Source organism: Apodemus sylvaticus, chromosome 12 (genome assembly GCF_947179515.1).
Source record: "Apodemus sylvaticus chromosome 12, mApoSyl1.1, whole genome shotgun sequence".
NCBI classification, from domain to species: Eukaryota; Metazoa; Chordata; class Mammalia; order Rodentia; family Muridae; genus Apodemus; species Apodemus sylvaticus.
This window is the reverse complement of record NC_067483.1, coordinates 84,211,948-84,232,451: the sequence shown is the minus strand read 5'-3', so window position 1 is coordinate 84,232,451 and position 20,504 is coordinate 84,211,948. Positions and strand designations below refer to the sequence as shown.

Below are 20,504 nucleotides of genomic sequence, written 5' to 3'. Positions count from 1 at the left end.
CTTCTCTATATGCAAGTACTAAGCTTAGCTGGGAATCAGGAGCTGTTTTCACCTCACAGAACCAGAGCATTCAGTCGGAGGTCAGATAGACTTCTTTTAGTTCAGACTTACATTTTCTTGCTCACCTAACTCTCATGTCACCCTAGTATCATGTACAATAAATTCTGTATTTTGAGGATTATTTTTTGAAAATGAAAACTTACAATAAAGTGTGTTTGAGAGAGACACAGAGAGATGTACATATAGGTACACTCACCCGTATTTGTAAAAAAAAAAGTTCCAGTTTTAAAATTCACATTTTAAGAAATAATTTTGTTCATAACATGTCACATTATATTCCTATTTATCATCTAAGTCTGAGTTCCTTATGCAATGTGTGTTATAATAGTAGTAAAGGAAGAAAGCCTACAAGGTAGCAGTTTTTAACAGTATGATAGGTAAAACATTAGAAAATAATTTACTGGATATCTATATATCAATTTCACAATTTTTAAACAATATGTACTTTGATACACTCAACAATATAAATGAATTTAAATGCTCTCAGAATTATAATATGGATATAATACAAAGAGTATTTTAAATATTTAGCTACTTTCCTCATTCAGACATGATGCCAAATTTATGCTGTATCATAACACAGTTTAAATTTCATGTGATCTACTTTTTTGATTTATCCCTCTATTTATCAGCTGAATATTAATGTTGTATGTATAGGTAAAAATCTTTTTTGTTACTTTAGTATTTTCTTGTAGTTTAATTTTAAGCTAATTTAAAATTTAGCTTAATTTTTCCTTTTAGTCCCGAAGTGTGGATAAGCAACATGCAGTAATCAATTATGATGCATCTATGGATGAACATTTGGTGAAAGATTTAGGCAGCCTAAATGGGGTAAGTTAGGCAGTACTTTTTACTTTGAATATTTGATTAATGTTAATAAAGTTTCAATACTTATTTGTATGTTTTCCTTTTTCTTTAGTTGTGTTTTCGTCCTGATACTTGAAAGGTGGATAGGACATTGAAGTCATATGTAGACGCAGCTAAGGAACGAATAGAGGAAATAAGAAAGGCATTTAATGGCATGTGATAAAGATGAGACTGAGCATAGCCTCAGCCTGTGTCTGTGGTTAATGTGTGGGAGAACAGGAAAGGCCTGGCTGGCAGTGAGAGTGTGGAAGCTACCTTTGGGCACAAGAGATAGGATCTCTGTTTTATAAAGTAAGAATGAAAAGGCAGATTGGGTGCCAAATGGTGGAGGACCTCCTGTAGTCTAGTGCTGGGGAAAAACCAAGAGATCTGACCGTTTACCTTAACACACGTGCTACTTCTTCTGAACACTAGGATTCAGTCTTGCTGCTTTCTTTTTGTCTTTGTAGTTATTTTTTGTAACTGTGATAGATTTTTTCTTATTTCTATCTGCTATTTCTACATTTTGCAGAATGAAAGTAATCACAGGATATGAGAGAATATTGATAAACTGAATTATTTCAATTTCTTAATTTTCCTGTGGCACTTTAGTACTGGGAATGGAGCCTGCCTCTTCCGTGCTCTTTATCTCTCTAGTTCAGTATACTTTTAATACTATTGTAATTCCAGAATTTTCAACATCGAAATAAAAAGTAATGTCAGAACTAAGGGAAACCAGTGAAGTGCTATTTGTAAGCCCTTAGTTATATTTGTAACTATAATTAAAAATAAGTTTTAATTATAACAAGTGGTATAACCTTGGAAAAATTACTTAATCTCTGTGTTCCTCAGTCTTTGAAAATAGAAATAAAATTATACCTTACAGTTTGTTGTAAAGATGAAAATAAGTAAATCATTTTAAACATTTAAACCAATATGCAGTAAACATTCAAAAAGCATTCATTTATTGTTATTATGATTTAGTTATTTTAAAAAAAAAAGATAGCTAAGACAGTTTTACTACTCAGGAACCTATGTACTTTTCAACAAATCCATTGCTGTACATACATTATTTTTAACTGTTTATTCTTAAATTATGTATATGTGTGTGTGGACATGCGAATGTGAGTGAGGGTACCCACAGAGGCCTGAAGAAAGCTTTGCGTCCTCTGGAGCTGAAGTTGCAGTTGGTTTAAGTTGCTGGATGTGTGTGGCTGAATCCAAACCAGCCCTCTGTAAGAGCAGCAAGCACTCCTGCCCACTGAGCCATCTCTCTTGCCCTTGTTAATTTATATTTTACAAAAGTATTTAACCCTCTGTCTTAGCTTATTCAAGCCACTATATCCTCTAAACTGAAGCTCAAAATATTACTTGCATTCTTGCTCCTTTTACCCAATCACAAAATATATTTCCAAGGGACCTGAATATATGTTTTTATCACCAGAAATGTTGTTAAAATAAAGCAGAGAGAATCGAAACTAGTTTCCTTGGCGCACTTTGGTGGTCCACGTTGCTGTAAGTGTGTGGAAGCTTCTCTGTGAGAGAGAGTTTTATTTACCTTCAGTCCTCCTGCCTCCTCCCTCCACTGAGCACTTGCCTGTCCCCTACCATCCCACTCCTATGCTTGTTACTACACACAGCCTACATTCTAGCCTAGGCCTATTGTTTGCCTTTTTTCAGACTAGAGTTCTATGAGAACATGAGTTCAGTACCCCAAAACATAAAAAGTTGATGTGATTGCCTGCTTTGTAATTCCACTGCTGGGGAATGAAGACAGGTGATTCTTAGTACTTGCTGGCCAGAAAACCTAGCCAAACTGGCAAGCCCCCTGTCCCAGTGTGACACTCTGCCTCAAAAACCAAAATAGACTGTAAAGAACACTGAAATTGACCTTTGGTCTCCACAAACAGCAGCACTGATTTGTGTGTATAGTTGTGCGCACACATACCCATACACTCACCCACCACCCCCCCACACACAATTATTTACGTTCTTGGGAAATACTTCATGGTCTTCATTGAATGAATCTGACTGACAGAATAAAGATATCCTAGTTTCTTTTTGTCCTTAGAAAAGAAATACTCTTTTCTCATTGATTCTGGGTGAAAGGAAAGTGAGCTAGAATTGTCCTCATTTCCTGGAGAGACAGAATGATAATTTTGTCTATACTATGATTATATCATTATTGTCATTCTATAGTGCTCCTGTCTATTCACTGAATGATTGAGTTTTGCTTTTTTGTTTTGTTTGTTTTTTCCTGTCTGTTTGCATATATGCACATTTAAACTGAACTTTTTCAACCGTCCTCTAATAGCATAACCAAAAGAAAAAGAAAAAAGAAAAAAACCTACAAAGATATCTCCAGATGTCTTCTTGGAAAACTGATGCAATATGTCAGGCATTGCAGTAAGAAACTAAAGGATGATAATTTATCTCTGCTGCTTTATTCTGTGTCTGGTTCTTTCACTACCATTAGTAACTATTGAATTCTTGAGATGTGACTAGTCTAAATTCCAAAGGTTTCACACACACACACACACACACACACACACACACACAGAGGAAATACCTTACTAATTTTTACTTCTTGAGATAGTATTTTTTTAGTATTCTCGATTAAATTTAAAATGCATTATCAAAACTAATTTCAATTCTTGTTATAAGCCTACAGAAAATTACAAGTAGCTCATATTGTTTGACTGGGAAATTATGACATATTTTTTGTAGTGCTGTTCTAAGTAATTCTGCTATCTGTCTTATTATTTTGGTAATTTTCAGCATTGTTATAAATAATTGAGTAAAGATAAAAGCATCATGATGAAGATATAGAAGAATTCCAATATGTAGAAAGAATCCATTCACTAAAATACCATAATGTATCTTAATTTTAAAAGAGATCCAAAGAACCATTATGATAGTTGTAAAGTAGCCCACAATATGGCCTAGTAGTTAAAGATACTTGCTGGTAAGCCTGAGGAGCTGAGCTTAATTCTCAAAACTGGTGAAAAAGGAACTAATTTCAGCAAGCTGTCCTGACCTCCACATGTACAGTGTTGCACAATGAGTGTATGTTCATTCTCTCTCTCCCCCCCATGAATGAATGAATGAATGAATGATGTAGTGATATGTTTTAAGTAGTGTTTTTCATTGGAATTAGCTTTTTTGACTTTATTTTAAGACAAATTACAAATGCCAAAATTCAACCTGGTGGTGTCAATAATATTGACAAAAGGTTTAGTATGAAATAAGTATCATGTTGTAGGATGCTTGGCATGTTAGGATGCAGTTCACAATAAGTACTTTTGAGTAGTAGGTTGGTGAGTTTCACTGGAATATGCTATACAGAATAACTTCTTTTTCCTTGTAGACTTTTGTGAACGACGTAAGGATACCAGAGCAGACTTACATCACTTTGAAACTTGAAGATAAGCTGAGATTTGGATATGATATCCTTATATAATTTGATGCATTTATTAAAATGTTTAAAAATATTTACTATGCTACAATGTAATATCTTGTTATAAAGAATTAATAATATTGGAGATTTGTGCTTATTGTTTGTCTTAAGTTACCATGTTACTACAGATGACCCTGGGAAGCTTGATAATGCTGCCCATCTCTCTCTGCAGTGCTACTTTACATAATCTGGGTATTAAAGAATGGAGCGCGGAGGAGTACTATGGTTGTCTCAAGCACTATCTGCCTAGGATTCATGCCAGGTGAATCACAAGGGCCCAAGTTCGTCTCTTAGGAGGATATGAACATGCACCTGCCTTCACTCTCGTGCTGTGTTGCTGGTTTAATTCAGTTTTACATATTCTATGTTTTCTGACACCAATATTATATGACTAGAACATTTTCATTTCGTGTGTATTCAAAGTTTTGTTTAAAACTTAGAGTCTAACAACTGGACAATTACATGATTTTACTGTCCTTTAAAGAGTAGTATCAAGGAAACTAGTAAAATGAAATAATAAACTAAGCAATAATAAAACCATTTCTATATGTAGTTTATTAAAGTAAAAATATTTCCCATTATGCTAAACATTTCTCTTGAGATTTAGCTTTTAAATATTTACTGAAGTTCAGATAATTTAAAATGCATTAACAATCTGGTAGACTTAGATCATTTTATCAGAGAAAGTAGGCTCAGATCACTTAAGTTGATACTCAAATGTACTATCACATATTACAAAAGATAGAATTTTTAAAGTTTAAAATTTAAACTCCAATAGGTTTAACCCACATCTTTTACACTTACACTAGAAAAACTGAAAAATATGTAAGTTAAATACTTATTTGTTATGTATTTTAAATCTTTTAAAAATATGTATGGTGTGGGATGGCTCAGCTGGTAAAGTTACGTGCTACCAAGTCTAGCAACCTGAGGTCAGTCCCCAGGACCTACACAGCGGAAGGGGGGCAGTATGTATGACCACCACACATGCACACATACACCAAATAAAGTAATGTAAATGTTTTAAATTACATTATTAGGCAATCTTAAGAGTTATCTTTAATCAGCTTAAGGGCAATAAAAACTTAATAAGCATATTTTATATACAAGTACCTGCTGTAATTAATTTACTATTAGCTCTTTTAAAACAAGAACAAATCCTAAGAAATTCAGCTTTTAATAATTTTATAAAGTTACCTTTGAATTTGGATTCCAGAAGAAACAATAGCATATTCAGTAGAGCACACCTTTAGTCCTAGCTTCTCTGTGGCTGGAAAAGGGAGATGACTTGGTTATGGCGTAAGGACTCTGTCAAGAATAGGAGGAAGGCATGACAGAGGAGTCAGTTAAGAGATAGCCCATGCCTTTGCAGATTGCACATTGTAATCTATCAATAGCAAACTAACCTTCCCCTGCCCCACAGTCAACTCATAATACCTCTAAAAATTGTCTGGGGCCTTTTAAGTTTTTAAAGTTTTAAGAGGAATCTCTAAGGGATTCCTCTGAATCATAGTCAGAATTGAGCTAGCGCTGCCTCTCAGATGCCCAGGGAAGCTCATGTAATTTCTCTGTTCATTTAACATTCCATGCTGAAATGAACATGGCAGAAATCTTATTCCGTGGGACAGAATCATTTTTAACCATTTTATGTGATAGCTATATTTGTTTTTGTATTAGCTATACTAGATTAGGGAAATTGTCATGCTTTCTTCATATATCAAATTAAGTTTATAGCCAATCTCAAATACTGTACCTGGGAGAGGAAAGCTCTGATTAGTAACATTTTACCTTAATGGAGAGACAATTTTAAAGCACTGAAAAAATAAACTTCAAAATTTATTCACAAAATGTATAGATTTAGCCTTGTCTTTCCCAATACACCCCTCGAAAAAAGTTTTAATTTTTAAATAAACTTTAAAATTTTTTATAACTTATTGACATAAGTAACTGCATTTCTATCATTTTTCTTGATTGGCAAATTGAAAACTGCTTGTGAAAATTTATACAACTGAGAAGATAGAGCTTGTAACGTATAAAAGCTGGACCTTCATGTCTAGTTGCTTTTCTATTGCTATAAAGATGCACCATGACCAAAGCAATGTATGGAAGAAAACATTTAATTAGGGGCTCGCTTACAGTTTCAAAGGGTTCATATATGACCACCGCAAGCAGGGAGCGTTGCAGGAGCCGGGCAGACCATGGCCCTAGGACAGTAGCTGAGAGCAAGTTGGTGGCAGGAAAAGCTGGCGGCCATTTCATTCAAACCACACCATAGCAGTCTCAGATCCCACAGGTGAAGTCTTCTGATTTCCACACATAGAAAAAACAAAACATTTGAACATAAGAAATAAGACCCGTCATTCTTTCTGAAGTCTTAGTTCGGGGGATACCTTAGAGGAGCCCTGAGGAAAAGATGTTCATGCATCTATAAGAGGTAGCACTAAAAAGTCCTCATAGTAGTCTATATTCATTCATGTTTTCATCTGAAAACATAGGTATCACTATCAACTTTTTAAGTGCTAGCATTTCCATTGAAAAGTAGTTATGCTGTGAATTTTCTCTTAAACTCTTAATTTCTAAGGCAAAAAAAACCCCAAAAAACAAACAAACAAGCAAAAAAAAAAAAAAAAAAAACCACAAAACCTAGAGCAGTGGTTCTCACCTTCCTAATGCTGCGATCCTTGAATACATACAGTTTCTCATATTGTTGTGAACTCTAACCATAAAATTAATCTCGTTACTATATCATAATTTTGCTATTGTTATGAATCAAAATGTAAATTTCTGATTTGTAGGCTATCTAATGGGGCCACAACCCAAAAGTTGAGATATACTAGATGATTTTCATTAAATGTTTAGTTATATGAATATTTCTGTGTAACAGCAAATACGCATATGAAAAAAAGAGAAATTCTACTATTCAGAGTCATAGGAGGCTTCTTTACTGACAAACTTCCATACAGGATTCAATAACTAGAGTCTTTGAGATCACGGGATTCTGTCCACTCACCAAAGTATTTGTTGCAGAACAGAGGTTAATGGAATTGAACAGAGTTGTTTATAGGTCTTAGAAGTTCTGTTCATGAGTTTACTGATTTTATTACTCCCCCCCCCCACACACACACCACACATATACACCACACTGATTACAGTTTTCTACCCTTGAAGTGATTGATGAATGCTTTGAATTAGTAAAGGATGGTAGTAGAATTTAGTACATAATTATAAAATTGCTTTCATTGTAAGGTTAAATTATAGTGGGAAATAGGACCTCAGGAGGATTGATCTCTAATAAGAAGCCTTGTTGTTTAGGCATAATAATGAAAGCATTCATTATATCTAAGCACTTGTTCTCATGTGTATAGAATCATTGTTTGATAATGTAACATGACCTTATTGCAGTGCATGGAGGGAAGGGGATAGTATGGTTACATATGAACCCTAATTATAGCATTCATTTTCTTTGTATTTGCAAAATGAACCTCATTTTTATCAAAGTTCATGAAAATCTGGGTAATCAGTTCCTCAGGATTTGCTTTTGGGTATTGACTCATGAGATATTTTTATACTTTTGTGACTAGGTAGCTATAATTTTCTTCATTTGGTCCTGTCATATTGCTGCTAATGAAAATTAAAAATGTTTGTGTTCTAATTCTTTGAAGGCCAGTATTACCTAAGATTATAAATATTTATTAGGTTTTTAAAGGTTAATATTTATTAATGGTAAATTATATATTTTAAGTATTTTTGTTATTAAAGGGAATATTCCAGGCTCAGGCTACATTCCAAGTACTCTGTGGGCTACCAGGAATATCTCAAATTTAAAAACAGACTAGAGACCTGGTCTATAAAATAATTTTTTGTTAAGTCTGGATATGTGGTTCAGTGGTAGTGTGCATGTGTAGCATATGCAGGGTCCTGGGTTTATTCTCTAGTACTGTACAAATAGATTATAAGTACATGATAATAATTCTATAAGTTACTCTTGAAGTAGGACAATTTCTAAATTATATTTGGTGAACTTTCTGCATTTTTTCATGTTATTAATTTTTGATTATTTTATTTATTTACATTTCAAATGTTGCTCCTCTCCTAATCCCCCTCCAAGAGTTCTTTACCCCATTTTCCCTCCCCTTTGCCTCTTAGAGGGTACCCCTCTACCCCCAGCCACCCCCCCAGAAGGGCATTCCATTTTCCTGGAGCATCAAGTTATATGCACAGTGACCAGAATTTTGGAGTATATTCTTCCTTAGCTCTATTTACATACAAATCTCTTCACTGTAGTACGAGGAGAAATGAGGGTCCCTGAAGAAGCTCTTAAGGTAAGCGTTCATCCTTGTTGCCAGCCTTGTTACTAGACTTGACTTCTTTGATGAAAGCTTCACTTTGACTTTAAATGTTTTGTAGCATGAGAAGTTTACCATTCAACTTCAGTTGTCCCAGAAGTCTTCAGAATCAGAATTACCAAAATCAGCAAGTGCCAAAGGCACAGACTCAAAAGTGGAGGCTGCAGCAGAAGTGCCACACAGAGCCACAGAAGCTCTGAAGTCTGAAGAGAAACCTGTGGGTGAGTGGTCTGCTCGGTCTGGAGAATGGTCTACAGTAGCCCTGTCTATGGATATCTACCGAGGGAGGGGAGGAGAGAGGAAGCACACACACCCCACATCAAGCTGGTACTGGTACCTACCGAAACTGACTGTGGAAGCACCTAGAAAGCAGGCAGCTAATGTTCAGAGTGCGAGGTCCCAGGCAGAAGAGAATGTCACTTAGGGTGAGACTTCCAAGCAAAAACAACAACAAACTAAAATATAGAAAGGTAGTATCATTGCTCACAACATCCAACAGAAACTGATTGGGGAAATTGAGGCAGTTAGCTGCAGTCCACAATTGAACTGACTCCTGGTACCCCAGAGTCCTAGAGCCAAGTTTCCAACTTCTCGCTTTCTCTGCAGATACTTGCATATTAGTGGATAAACAATAATAATCTCTGTGAAAATAATTTGTCTTAGTTGTCCTCAGGGACGCATGTTGTACTTTTAGGCTGATTTGTTTCTCTCTCTCTGTCTCCCTGTAATACAGTTAAGGGGACTAACCCACCCAGACCTTGGAAGACACTTGGAGAACAACATGCTTGGGCTCTAACATGGGCCGTGCTCTGACCCACTTTCTGAGTTAGCTTCTCACTGAGCTCCAACAACACACAATAGTTTGTCAATATAAACACAACAGTTGTCAATATAACATATATTGCAATAGTATAACTTCTTTGGAAATGTTTGAAGTCATACTCAGTCTTAAATATTTTTTGTTCTCATACACCTATCTGTACATGCATAAAAATAATGTATACTAGTGACTAATTCCAGAGTACATTTTAATAGAGCCAGTTTACCCTAGAAAACATTGACAACTATGTCAAAATGTACCCCATATCTTAGATATTTAAGGAAAGTAATTCCAGTATTTGAAGGAAATAATAGTTTAAAGCTGTAGCTTATTATTTTATATTGTCTATATTTCTCTGAATTATAAATGAAATAAAAGGGAAATTTTTAAAGATTTTTTTTTTGTATATGAATGTACTATTTACGTATACCTGCATGCCAGAAGGGGGCATCAGATCCCAGTATAGATTCTTATGGGCCACCGTGTAGGTGCTACAAATTGAACTCTAGACCTCTGGAAGAGCAGTCAATGCTCTTAACCTCTGAGCCATCTTTCTAGCTGGCAAAAGGGAAATTTTTAATACAGTGTTAATAATTACAAAGATACTTTACATACAAAATCCCTTCAAGTAACAACTGTATTAAATTGATAAACAGTACATTTGCTGAAACTTAAGATTTGCTAACATTGAGTGAGCACAAATGTAGTTACCATCTAATACCCACTGTGTCATTTCTCATACCAAAATTTGCTTAGTTTCATCTTTTATATATTTAGACTTAATGACATTCCAGATCAGACTATTTTTATTATTCCCTTGGTAATTACTATGTGATTCCTACAAAATTCTTCTACCTAAGACACTTTTGTCTAAATACTCAATGATCCTTTTTTTTACAGTTACAGATCTCAGCTATATATCAGAGAACCCTCTAATACTTAACAAAAAGCAATTGTCACACAGAGCAAGTTGCGTTATTTAGACATTGCCAATGTGCATTCACTTAGTCATACCCAGTTCTGTTTAAGTTCATGTACAAATGCTACATTGCTGAAACTAGAGTACGTTTAGTCAACTAAGTAAATTTAACCTCACATAAAATGTATTGTCTTGTCTCATCTGCTTTAGAAGGATATTTTTCTACCCACTTTTTTTAGATGTTTCTGCTATGCCCCGAGGCACTCCATTATATGGGCAGCCATCATGGTGGGGAGATGACGAGGTGGAGGAACAAAGAGCTTTCAAGGCCAATGGCAAGCCTGAGGAAAAAAGTCATGAGCCTGGGACTTCAGGTAAAATACCTCAATGGCTGTGACATCAGATTCTTATTGGGCAAGTATTTCTAGTCTAAACAAAAGTCACTATACTCTGAAAAATGATCTATACTATAGCTTCATTCTTAAAATGGCTTTGCACTTGTAGTGTATTGAGTCTCAGATAAATACTAAATATAGTGTATATAATACAAAATCTTGTTACATTTTGTTTATGAAGTTGTTTTTAAAAATAGGTTAATAGCATTAACTGGACATTTTAAATATTTCAAAATGATCATTAAAATGAATTTATAAAAGTAGTTACATATGAGTTAAATGTTTTTACTTGATTCATTCTCATATTCATTATAAAATAAAATTTCTGTTACATTCAGAAATATGATACAAAGTTGTAAGTTTTTTAAAGCCCTAGCATGCTCATTTTATTGAGATAAGATAGCAGTATGATTCAAAGTTCAACAGCCAAAGACTAGAATCAGTTATGGTTTTGATTCTCACATCATAACTAAGGAACATGTTCTGTTCTTGGTGGTAGACTTAAATGGTGACCAGTATCTAGAAAAACCAAGATTTCCAGGATTAATGTAGATATTGTTGCATAAAGTTGAAAAAGACATCAGAACTGTCTTTTGGAGCTGATGGAGCCAGTTTGTTTAGTAACAAACAGATAAAGATCTAAAACTGGAGGAATTAAGTACAGACACCAAGAATCAGTTTGAAAGACATATTATGTCTGACTCTGAGGCAAAGAGTCCCTGTCAGAACTCTTTCAAGTTTTCTTTGACTTTATTTACACAAAGCAAGCATGACAGTTTTCTTTTTTTTTTTGCCTGCATATCATGTTTATTCATAAGTGGATATTAGCCTAGAAAATTGGAATACCAAAAACATAATCTACACATCAAATGATATCCAAGAAGAAAGGAGGAGTGGCCCCTGGTTATGGAAAGATTCAGTGTAGCAGTACAGGGCAATACCAAAACAGGGAAGTGGGAAGGGGTAGATGGGGGAACAGGGGGAGGGAAGAGGGCTTATGGGACTTTTGGGAGTGGGAATTCAGAAAAGGGGAAATCATTTGAAATGTAAATAAAAAATGTATTGAATTAAAAAAAAAAGAAACTATGCATGACAGTTCTCTTAGCTGGAAAATTATGAACATTCTGTTTTTTGACGTAGTCTACTTAAACCGGCATACAAGTCTAAAAAAGCTGTGAACAACCAGTAGGTCCTATGATGCTGAACTTGGCAAATTACTCTCCACAGCTTTCTTGTTTTTTCCCCCAATTCTTTTTCTTTATATTATTTAATATGCCTTCCTGTCATGTTAAAGACAGAACTACTGCCTGATACTGTGTATGAAAGGATTGTAGTGGCTCCCGTACATGATTCCTCTCGTAGCTGTACAGTGCAACAGACAGGATTGTTAGCTAGCCTTGCCATCTCTGCTTTGGTATCCACAGTACTTACACACTGATGTAGTTACCCTCACATTCAGAGCTGCTGCCACCAGCATTCCAAGTTATACAGTGTTTGATCAAACTAGCAAAAAAGAACAAAACTTGTGTACAGAAGACATGCTGGGATTTGGAAGAAAACCTTTTCCAAAAATCGTCAACACATCTCTCATTAGCTTCTGGCAGATTCAGAAGTCACTTGCTGTTTTGACCAGTCTCTGGCAATGCATGTGAGATTATCACTATAAAACCCTTGTTCCCCTTGAAGCATGGTGTGGGGTTTTTTTGTCCCTAGAGCATATGAGCAGTGTCACAGGAAACTGATACTAGAAACTGTTGAAGTTCTTTTGGGAAAAAAGTTTCTTTAGGAATGAGAAGCAGGAAAAGAATACCAGAAGTCAGTTAAGAATATCTGCTTTATTTTTTATTTTCTTATTCTCTTCATTTTATATATTACCTACTTCTGTGTCTTTCTTTCTACTGCTAAGTCATAATTTAACTTTTAAGTTTAAGTTTCAACCTTATTTTTATAAACTATACATAGTAATTATGAACTGATCTTCAGTTCTGAAACAACCACAGTGACTTTGTTTTGCCTGCCAAGTAGAATTTGAACTTTTTGATTCCTGATGTACCTGGTATCTCATTATTATTCTTTCAGTATTATCTCCCTTTGTACTCCCACATAAATTGTGCTTAATTCCTGCCTCCTCCCACAATGTGCATGGTGTAAATTGCTAAATGATACTATACTTCTGGTATGTAATACTGCTTCATTCACTATTTTTGCATAAATGTTGACTAAACTAAATTCCTTACTTCAAGTTCCATATATTCTAACTTCATTTTGCACTAAGGCTAATTACCTGATATGTGGAGGGTGAGGGGATATAACCAATTAGATGGGTTAGAAAACATAGATCAATTTAACCATTTTACTATTCTGAAAATAATTACATTGTATTGAAAATTAAGGAGCCACTAAAAAAAATGTTAAAATTCTGAGGTACATAACTTGTAAAATCCCATGGTCATGCCTATGACTGGTGAAAGTAGAAGCCTGACAAAGGGCGGCCAGCACTCCACCTCGCTGTCTCTGTTCATCTCATCCACATGCTTCATATGCACGTCATCATCATGGCAGTATCTAAAGATGGCAGTTACTGCTGTTTTTGCACATTTTATAGATAAAAGAGTTGAGACACAGTGATGTTGGTTTACTTACCAAAGACAGTACTATTCATGAGATTCCCAAGATAAATACACCCAGTTCTCATACAGCAGAAGGGGGGCATGCTTCATTTGACTTTGAATTTGAGGGAAAGTAACTATTAGTGACCATGTAACAGAATTAATTTCTGATCAGTTCTACAAGTAATACCATAGTTAAACCCTCTCTCAAATGTGGAGGATGGATGGATGGATGGATGGATGGATGGAGCCAGCCAGCCAGCCAGCCAGCCAGCCAACCTGGGCTACATAAGCCCTATCTCAAAATAAATAAGCAAAACAAAACCAGAAACAAATATAAATTATTAGCTGTTAATGTCTTCTAGCTTATGCATATAGAATCAATTTTAGCTTAGTTAGTAGATTCTTGATAATTGAGGTTGATTACAAAATATTAGTATAAACAAATACTATCTCCTGTAGTTTAATTTGGATTAAATAAAAATAGATGTGAATAGAAATTAACATCAAAACACCAGAATATGTTCTAGCAATGTTATGAGAGATTAAAGCTGTTTAACTTTTCTAACATATTAAAATTCCTTAGCAGTTATTCTAGTATGAATTTCAAAAGGACCACTTGTCTTCAGAAAGGTGAATCTGTATTCACATACTAAAATTTCCACATAGTCTAACCTTAATTTTATAATTGAGTTATTGAAAAAATAAACTATTTGTCATAAGTCATTATGGAATATCTATATCATTACCTTCTTAGAGAAAGCTAAGAACAATTCAAGTTTTTCCTTTATTACTGAGAATCATCATTGTTAAGTTATTGAACAATGATACCTTACAGTAGTGTTCTCCAGAGCCTGAGCCTCTCAGGCTCTGAATATTGAGTGCCACTGAGATACCATGTTTTCAAGGCCAGTTAAATCTGCTCTTGATTTTCATCTTACCTCTCTGCTTGATATAATAATTTCTCTGAGATACTTTCACTTTTCATTGGTAAACCCAATAGAGTTAATTTTGAAAAAGGCAATTTTTACTTTGTGTATTTCTAAAATATTCTCAGCCCTTTGTATATTTTTTTGGCAGTATGAACATGGCTATCGTGATTATTACTATTTTAGCCTTATATCCTCTATTATCTTAATGGCTATTGTGATTACTACTATTTTAGCCTTATGTCCTCTATTATCTTATATATCTTATATCTTTTATACCATACCCCACATACAAGACTATTGTTCTCATTTTTATGAAACATAAAAGATTCTTTTTATGATTTCACATTTAATATCTGATAATGGCATCATTATAGCACCTAAAGAATTGAACAGAGATGTAATATTTGAAGATATTTCAGAAGACTAAGAACTTTGTGTAATTTTCAAAAAATGATTGAAAACGGCATGTTCGCCTATATTACCTTTTCTCCCCAATAAACTGTAAGATTTGTTATGAATCTGCTTAAAATAAAGTTGGTATTTGAGCCTTAGGGAAATTTATTTCAATTTAATTCTTATATGATTGTAGGCTATCTCGGGAATAGTCTTTTATTTCTCAAACAAAGGATACCTTAATCTTCACCTTCTTTCTTGTACATCTGCACTACCTAATATCACCTGTTCAGGCTATCTTGTCACAGCTGCATGCAGTGCCTGCACAGTGGAGGAGCTGTTAGAGTGCTCTGTGTTTGCCTGCTCCCCTGCCACTCGCTGCTTGCTAGTCAGCTTTCACCCGTGTCCCTGGGGCTTTGTACACATTCTGCTATACAGAGATGCAAACTAAGTTTCTTCCAGACTTACTGGCTGACAACGGAATTTTCTGTTTTTGCATTGTTTCTTTCATACTGCTGCTTGAATGGCCATGCTGCAAGCAAGCCACATGTTTTATCACTAACTGCTTTTACCTAATAATGTGTGTCATCTCCCAAGCTTCCATAATACCAATTTTGTCCTAGAGTGGGGTCTCTGAACATTATGATTGAGACTGGTAAGTGGAATTGTTAATTCCAAAGCATCGCTTGTGTATTTATTTCATATCTCCATCTTCACTTGACTACCTCCTCACTATTAGAGCCCTACATTTATTCTCAAATGGTTCAAATAGCCCATTCTGGTGACATGTTTAGGTAATTTCTGCTTTTTCTGTCAAACTGTGTGTGTATGTATGTGTTTTGTCTATACATGTGTGTATGTACACAGCATCTCCATCAGTACTTGAGTTCTTTCTCACCTTGATTTTTCCTGCTTTGTCTTTTTTTTCCCTTTTGGCTTTACTGCTGTTCACCTTGTAGCTCCTGGTGCTGTTGGAGCAGAGTCAAGACCATTTCATGTCTGTGACTTCTGTCTGTCATACAAGTGCAGTCGTTTTCATCCAGACTGTTATCTGCCTTCTGATTCTCAGAATAGTAATGGTCATTACCATTGGCACTTATGACTACAGACTTCCAAATATTTTGAATTTTCTCTCCTTTTTCTCATTAGGGTGCAGCATAGATGCCAAGCACGTAGAGGAACAGTCTGCAGCTGCAAGTGAAGAAGCACTTTTTCCTTTCTGTAGGGAACCAAGTTATTTTGAAATTCCTACAAAAGAATTCCAGCAGCCATCACAAATAGCAGAGAGCACTATTCATGAGATTCCAACAAAAGACACACCAAGTTCCCATACAGCAGGTGCAGGGCATGCTTCATTTACCATTGAATTTGATGACAGTACACCAGGAAAAGTAACTATTAGAGACCACGTGACAAAATTCACTTCTGACCAGCGCCACAAGTCAAAGAAGGCATCTCCAGGAACTCAAGACTTGCCAGGAATTCAGACAGGAATGATGGCACCAGAAAATAAAGTAGCTGACTGGCTAGCACAAAACAACCCTCCTCAAATGATGTGGGAAAGAACAGAGGAGGATTCCAAGAGCATTAAAAGTGATGTTCCTGTGTACTTGAAAAGGTTGAAAGGTAAAGTGACCTTCAGAGATTCCTATTGTATCATAAGTTACCAGACAGACTACTACTACAGATACAGTGAAAAATACCTTTTTCAAAATTCAATTTTAAAGCTCAAAAGCAAACAATGCTGTTCATGTCCAGATTTTTCATTCATGTTAGCCTTTCTTTGTTTTCTTGCCAAAACCACATTGATTTGAGGATGGCATGTTACTTATGTCATTTAATATCTTTACCTGTAGAAATTCGAAATCTATTAATTATACAAAGCAGAATTTTCCAGAAGATAATATCCATCATTTTCTTGACTTAAAGGAAGGATATGATCCTGCACGGATTTGTTGTTGTTGTTGTTTTGAGACAGGGTTTCTCTCTATTGCCCTGGCTGGCTGTCCTGGAACTTACTCTGTTGACCAGGCTGGCCTCAAACCGTCTGCCTCTGCTTCCCAAGTGCTAGGATTGTAGGCATGTGCCACCACTGCGTGGACCTAAAGAAAAGATATGTACAGTTTTTTTTCCCTCTTGTATCATGCTTTCAATATAGTATCATTTCTAGGTTTTGAAAACAAAATAAAGCTACTTATATAGACTGAAAGTTCTGTGTACACCAGAAAGTCACATTACTTATAGAGTGCTTCAAACTGTAAGCTGTTGCAGAAACTTCTCACAATCAGATGCTTTCAGTTTAGTACATTTACTAGGTATTTACAACTCTAATGTAAATTTTGTGCTATCAATTGTAATTTGATCTTCATTTGTGGACATTAATTATATTGTACAGTAATATTAGCTATTGAATATACTTTATTCAACACTTAGTCACAGTCATTGCATGTACATTGATTGTAACAGCTAAGCAGCTTTCTTCCCACTGGTTTTGTGATTTGAATTTATTTTGGAATTTGTGTTACTCTGTCTTGTGTTTTAATACACTGTCAATAAGGGAATGGTTTTGAACAAATGATTTTGAATTTGACAGTTCTGTGGCTTTTATGGGGAGAAGATGAATTCTATTTAAAAAACTGCTTTTTTGGGGCCAGGGAACATATATAGTCTACTGTATTCCTTAACCCTTCATCTGGGACTTCAACATATGCTATTATCTAGTGACTTCATTGTTAATGACAGGACTGACTCTGGCTTTAATTATAGTGATCAGCAGTCATCTGGCAGATTTGAGTTCTGATTGTGACATATTTACTCCTGCTATATATATTTGAATCATACGCATGCAAAGGTTAAAGATAACATGTAAAATGACCGTAAATTTGATGAAAAATAATGATTAGCTAGTAGTATATCAGAGGTAGTATATGCCTTGAAAATGAGTCTTCTTAAAACTCATATGCTTACTGAATAGATGAAGGATGAAATGAAAAGATCCTTTAGGAAGATACCATTGGAAAAATCTTTGTTAAGGAGCTGGAGAGGTAGTTTAGCTGTAAGGACCAGGTTTAATTTTCAGCACCCATATGGTAGCTCCATACCATCCATAAAGAGGGGATGCAGTGTCTCCTGTAACGTCCGCAGGCCCACGCACTCACAGGGTCAATTCACATGCATGCAGGCAAAGCACTCATAGGCATAAAATAAAATAATACTTAGAAGAATCTGTGAAAATTCCTTTATAGCAGTATAATTGTTATTTTTTCTGTATTAATTATTCTTAAGCCGTTATTTTAGTATATTCTTTACTCTTCACCAGGACCTATTTGAGCCTAATTAAAAGTAGAATCATTAATATCCACATAAACACTGTCTTTATACTGATCAGGGTATATATTTTAAATTTTGCCAAAATTAGTCTAATCACTATTGACCTTGAATTATTCTTTCATATTTGACATTAGCCTATTTTGAAAGCCATCCAAAAAACCCGTTCCCAACAATAACTCACTTTGTATCCCAAATAGAGCCATGTTATTTATTTCTTCATACTTATTTACAAATGACATTTAACTTTTTTCAAAATTCAGAGCTGCTACCAATAAATAACAGTTTCCCACCAGCTTATGAAAGGGAAACATTCAGATTTTGAATAAATAGAGATAGATAGTAATTAGTAACAATTTATCAAAACTTGGACTTTTAGCAACTATGAAAATCATTTGATATGAGATATAGATGGATAGATAAATAGATAGATAGTAGATAGATAGATAGATAGATAGATAGATAGATAGATAGATGCCTTGCTCCTACAAGAGTAAAGTGCATGCGCTTTGGGACAGTGAAGAAAATAATGTTCACAAAGCCCATACACTTTAACCCTTTAGGAGAGTTGCAGCTTCCTTTATACCAACTTCTCACGAAGTACAGCCAAGCGACTGAGGGGCAGTAAGTGACCGTCTATATTCAGGCACAGTTAGGGATCAACAGGGGGTGAGAAGCATACTAAGCACTTCCTCGTCTTTTTTGCTGAGTAGAAACGTTAAGATTGCAACTCTGATCTAAAATGCCTCAACTTTTCTCCTTGGGTAATACACAGAAGCACTAGAAGGACTAGTAATTTTCTAAGAATGAAAATGACTGATCTCTCCAACAGATTAGTAACTGGAAAAATAAGAAACTGGTGTTTTTCATTAAAAATTCTGAATGTAAGTTTATTTGGTCCAACAGGGAATATTAGAGTTTGTTCTTTTGAACCTTAACAAACTGAATTCCTATTCAGTTTATCCAATACAATATGTTTTAAACAGTGCTATTATAAAATGTGTATCTAAACTCATAGTTACATCTCTGTTTGGTTTTCATACACTACCCATGATTCCCTAAATTAATTATCATGGCAGAGATTCCACTAATTAAGCATATCATTTTCTTTTCATAGTACTTTTTGGATAGTAAATAATTTGCAGTTTACATTTGTCACATTTGATTTTTATGTTAATCTGTCACTTTGAATCTGCCTTATCTTTACTGTATTAGTGCCCTCTGAATGTGCTTCTGATTTTCTACACAGAATTGTTTTTTCTCTACTATATCATGTCTTTCTTGTGTCCAGGAAACAAACATGATGATGGTACACAGAGTGATTCAGAGAATGCTGGGGCGCACAGGCGCTGTAGCAAACGTGCAACTCTGGAGGAACATTTACGGCGCCATCACTCAGAGCAGAAGAAGAAAGTCCAGTCTAATGAAAAGCATCCAGACCAGGCTGCTGTAAGTCAAACTGCTTTTATGATTGCATTCTTTGATGAAGATCATTCCAGAAAGAGAAGGTCATATTCTTTTACTCAAAGTTCAGGAATCTTATGTCAGGAAACTACTTTCTCAACACCACATACAAAACTTGAAAAAGCAAAATCTCCACCAGCAGATGCCAAAGTGGTTTCTTTGTCTTTACAGACTAGCTCTACGCATCACAGAGGGGGGCATGGTGTTCCACATGGGAAATTGTTAAAACAGAAATCAGAGGAGCCATCGGTGTCAATACCCTTCCTACAAACTGCATTATTAAGAAGTTCAGGGAGTCTTGGGCACAGACCAAGCCAGGAGATGGATGTAATGTTAAAAAATCAAGCTACTTCTGCCTCTTCAGAAAAGGATAATGATGATGACCAAAGTGACAAGGGTACTTATACCATTGAGTTAGAGAATCCCAACAGTGAGGAGGTGGAAGCAAGAAAAATGATTGACAAGGTAAATAATTGAAATTTGAGTATGATGGTAGTTGTGGGGGGGGGGGCTGTTGACTCTTGGACCTTATTGGAGAGCTGATGTGAAATGTTCTCACCAGGTGGTGATGGGACTTAAAGGCTTTGTTAGGGCCCTAGAAAACTAATAGCAAGAGCAAAATGTTTCCTGCTCTCCTTTTCACTTTCTTCTGAATTTTCCTAAGTTTTAAGTCTTCTACACTTAAACTACCTGGGTCTTTTTAAGGAATATAAACTTCCTTGGCTTTAAAACTATTGTCCTTTTGTATTTATTTCTGTTTCTAAACTGAACAAAGAAATAGATTTCTATATGCATATCAATGCTAACTGGTTTCTACCTACTAATTTTACTTTGGGAGCAGATGAAAAGCATTTGCTTTGATTAGCTTTACCCATATTTTGTTTGTTTCTCTTTACTACTATCTGTGGTGAAATCAGAGCAAAATCAGTTTTCATC

The 20,504-nt window shown here is 35.2% G+C and overlaps 1 protein-coding gene across 10 annotated transcripts in view; it reads left to right on the top strand.

The window, feature by feature from the left end:
* Cep170 (centrosomal protein 170) overlaps nt 1-20,504 on the top strand; it is an 80,688-nt gene that overhangs the window by 20,684 nt on the left and 39,500 nt on the right. For 5 of the 10 annotated variants that reach the window (XM_052200131.1, XM_052200130.1, XM_052200129.1 and 2 more), the window contains exons 3-10: nt 802-891; nt 4,274-4,355; nt 8,630-8,685; nt 8,771-8,930; nt 10,688-10,822; nt 15,927-16,403; nt 19,396-19,553; nt 19,740-20,033. In XM_052200131.1, the coding sequence (XP_052056091.1) occupies nt 802-891; nt 4,274-4,355; nt 8,630-8,685; nt 8,771-8,930; nt 10,688-10,822; nt 15,927-16,403; nt 19,396-19,553; nt 19,740-20,033 (1,452 nt within the window). The remainder of the gene's footprint in view (nt 1-801; nt 892-4,273; nt 4,356-8,629; nt 8,686-8,770; nt 8,931-10,687; nt 10,823-15,926; nt 16,404-19,395; nt 19,554-19,739; nt 20,034-20,504) is intronic. The other 5 variants (XM_052200137.1, XM_052200136.1, XM_052200135.1 and 2 more) reach the window with 1 other exon arrangement.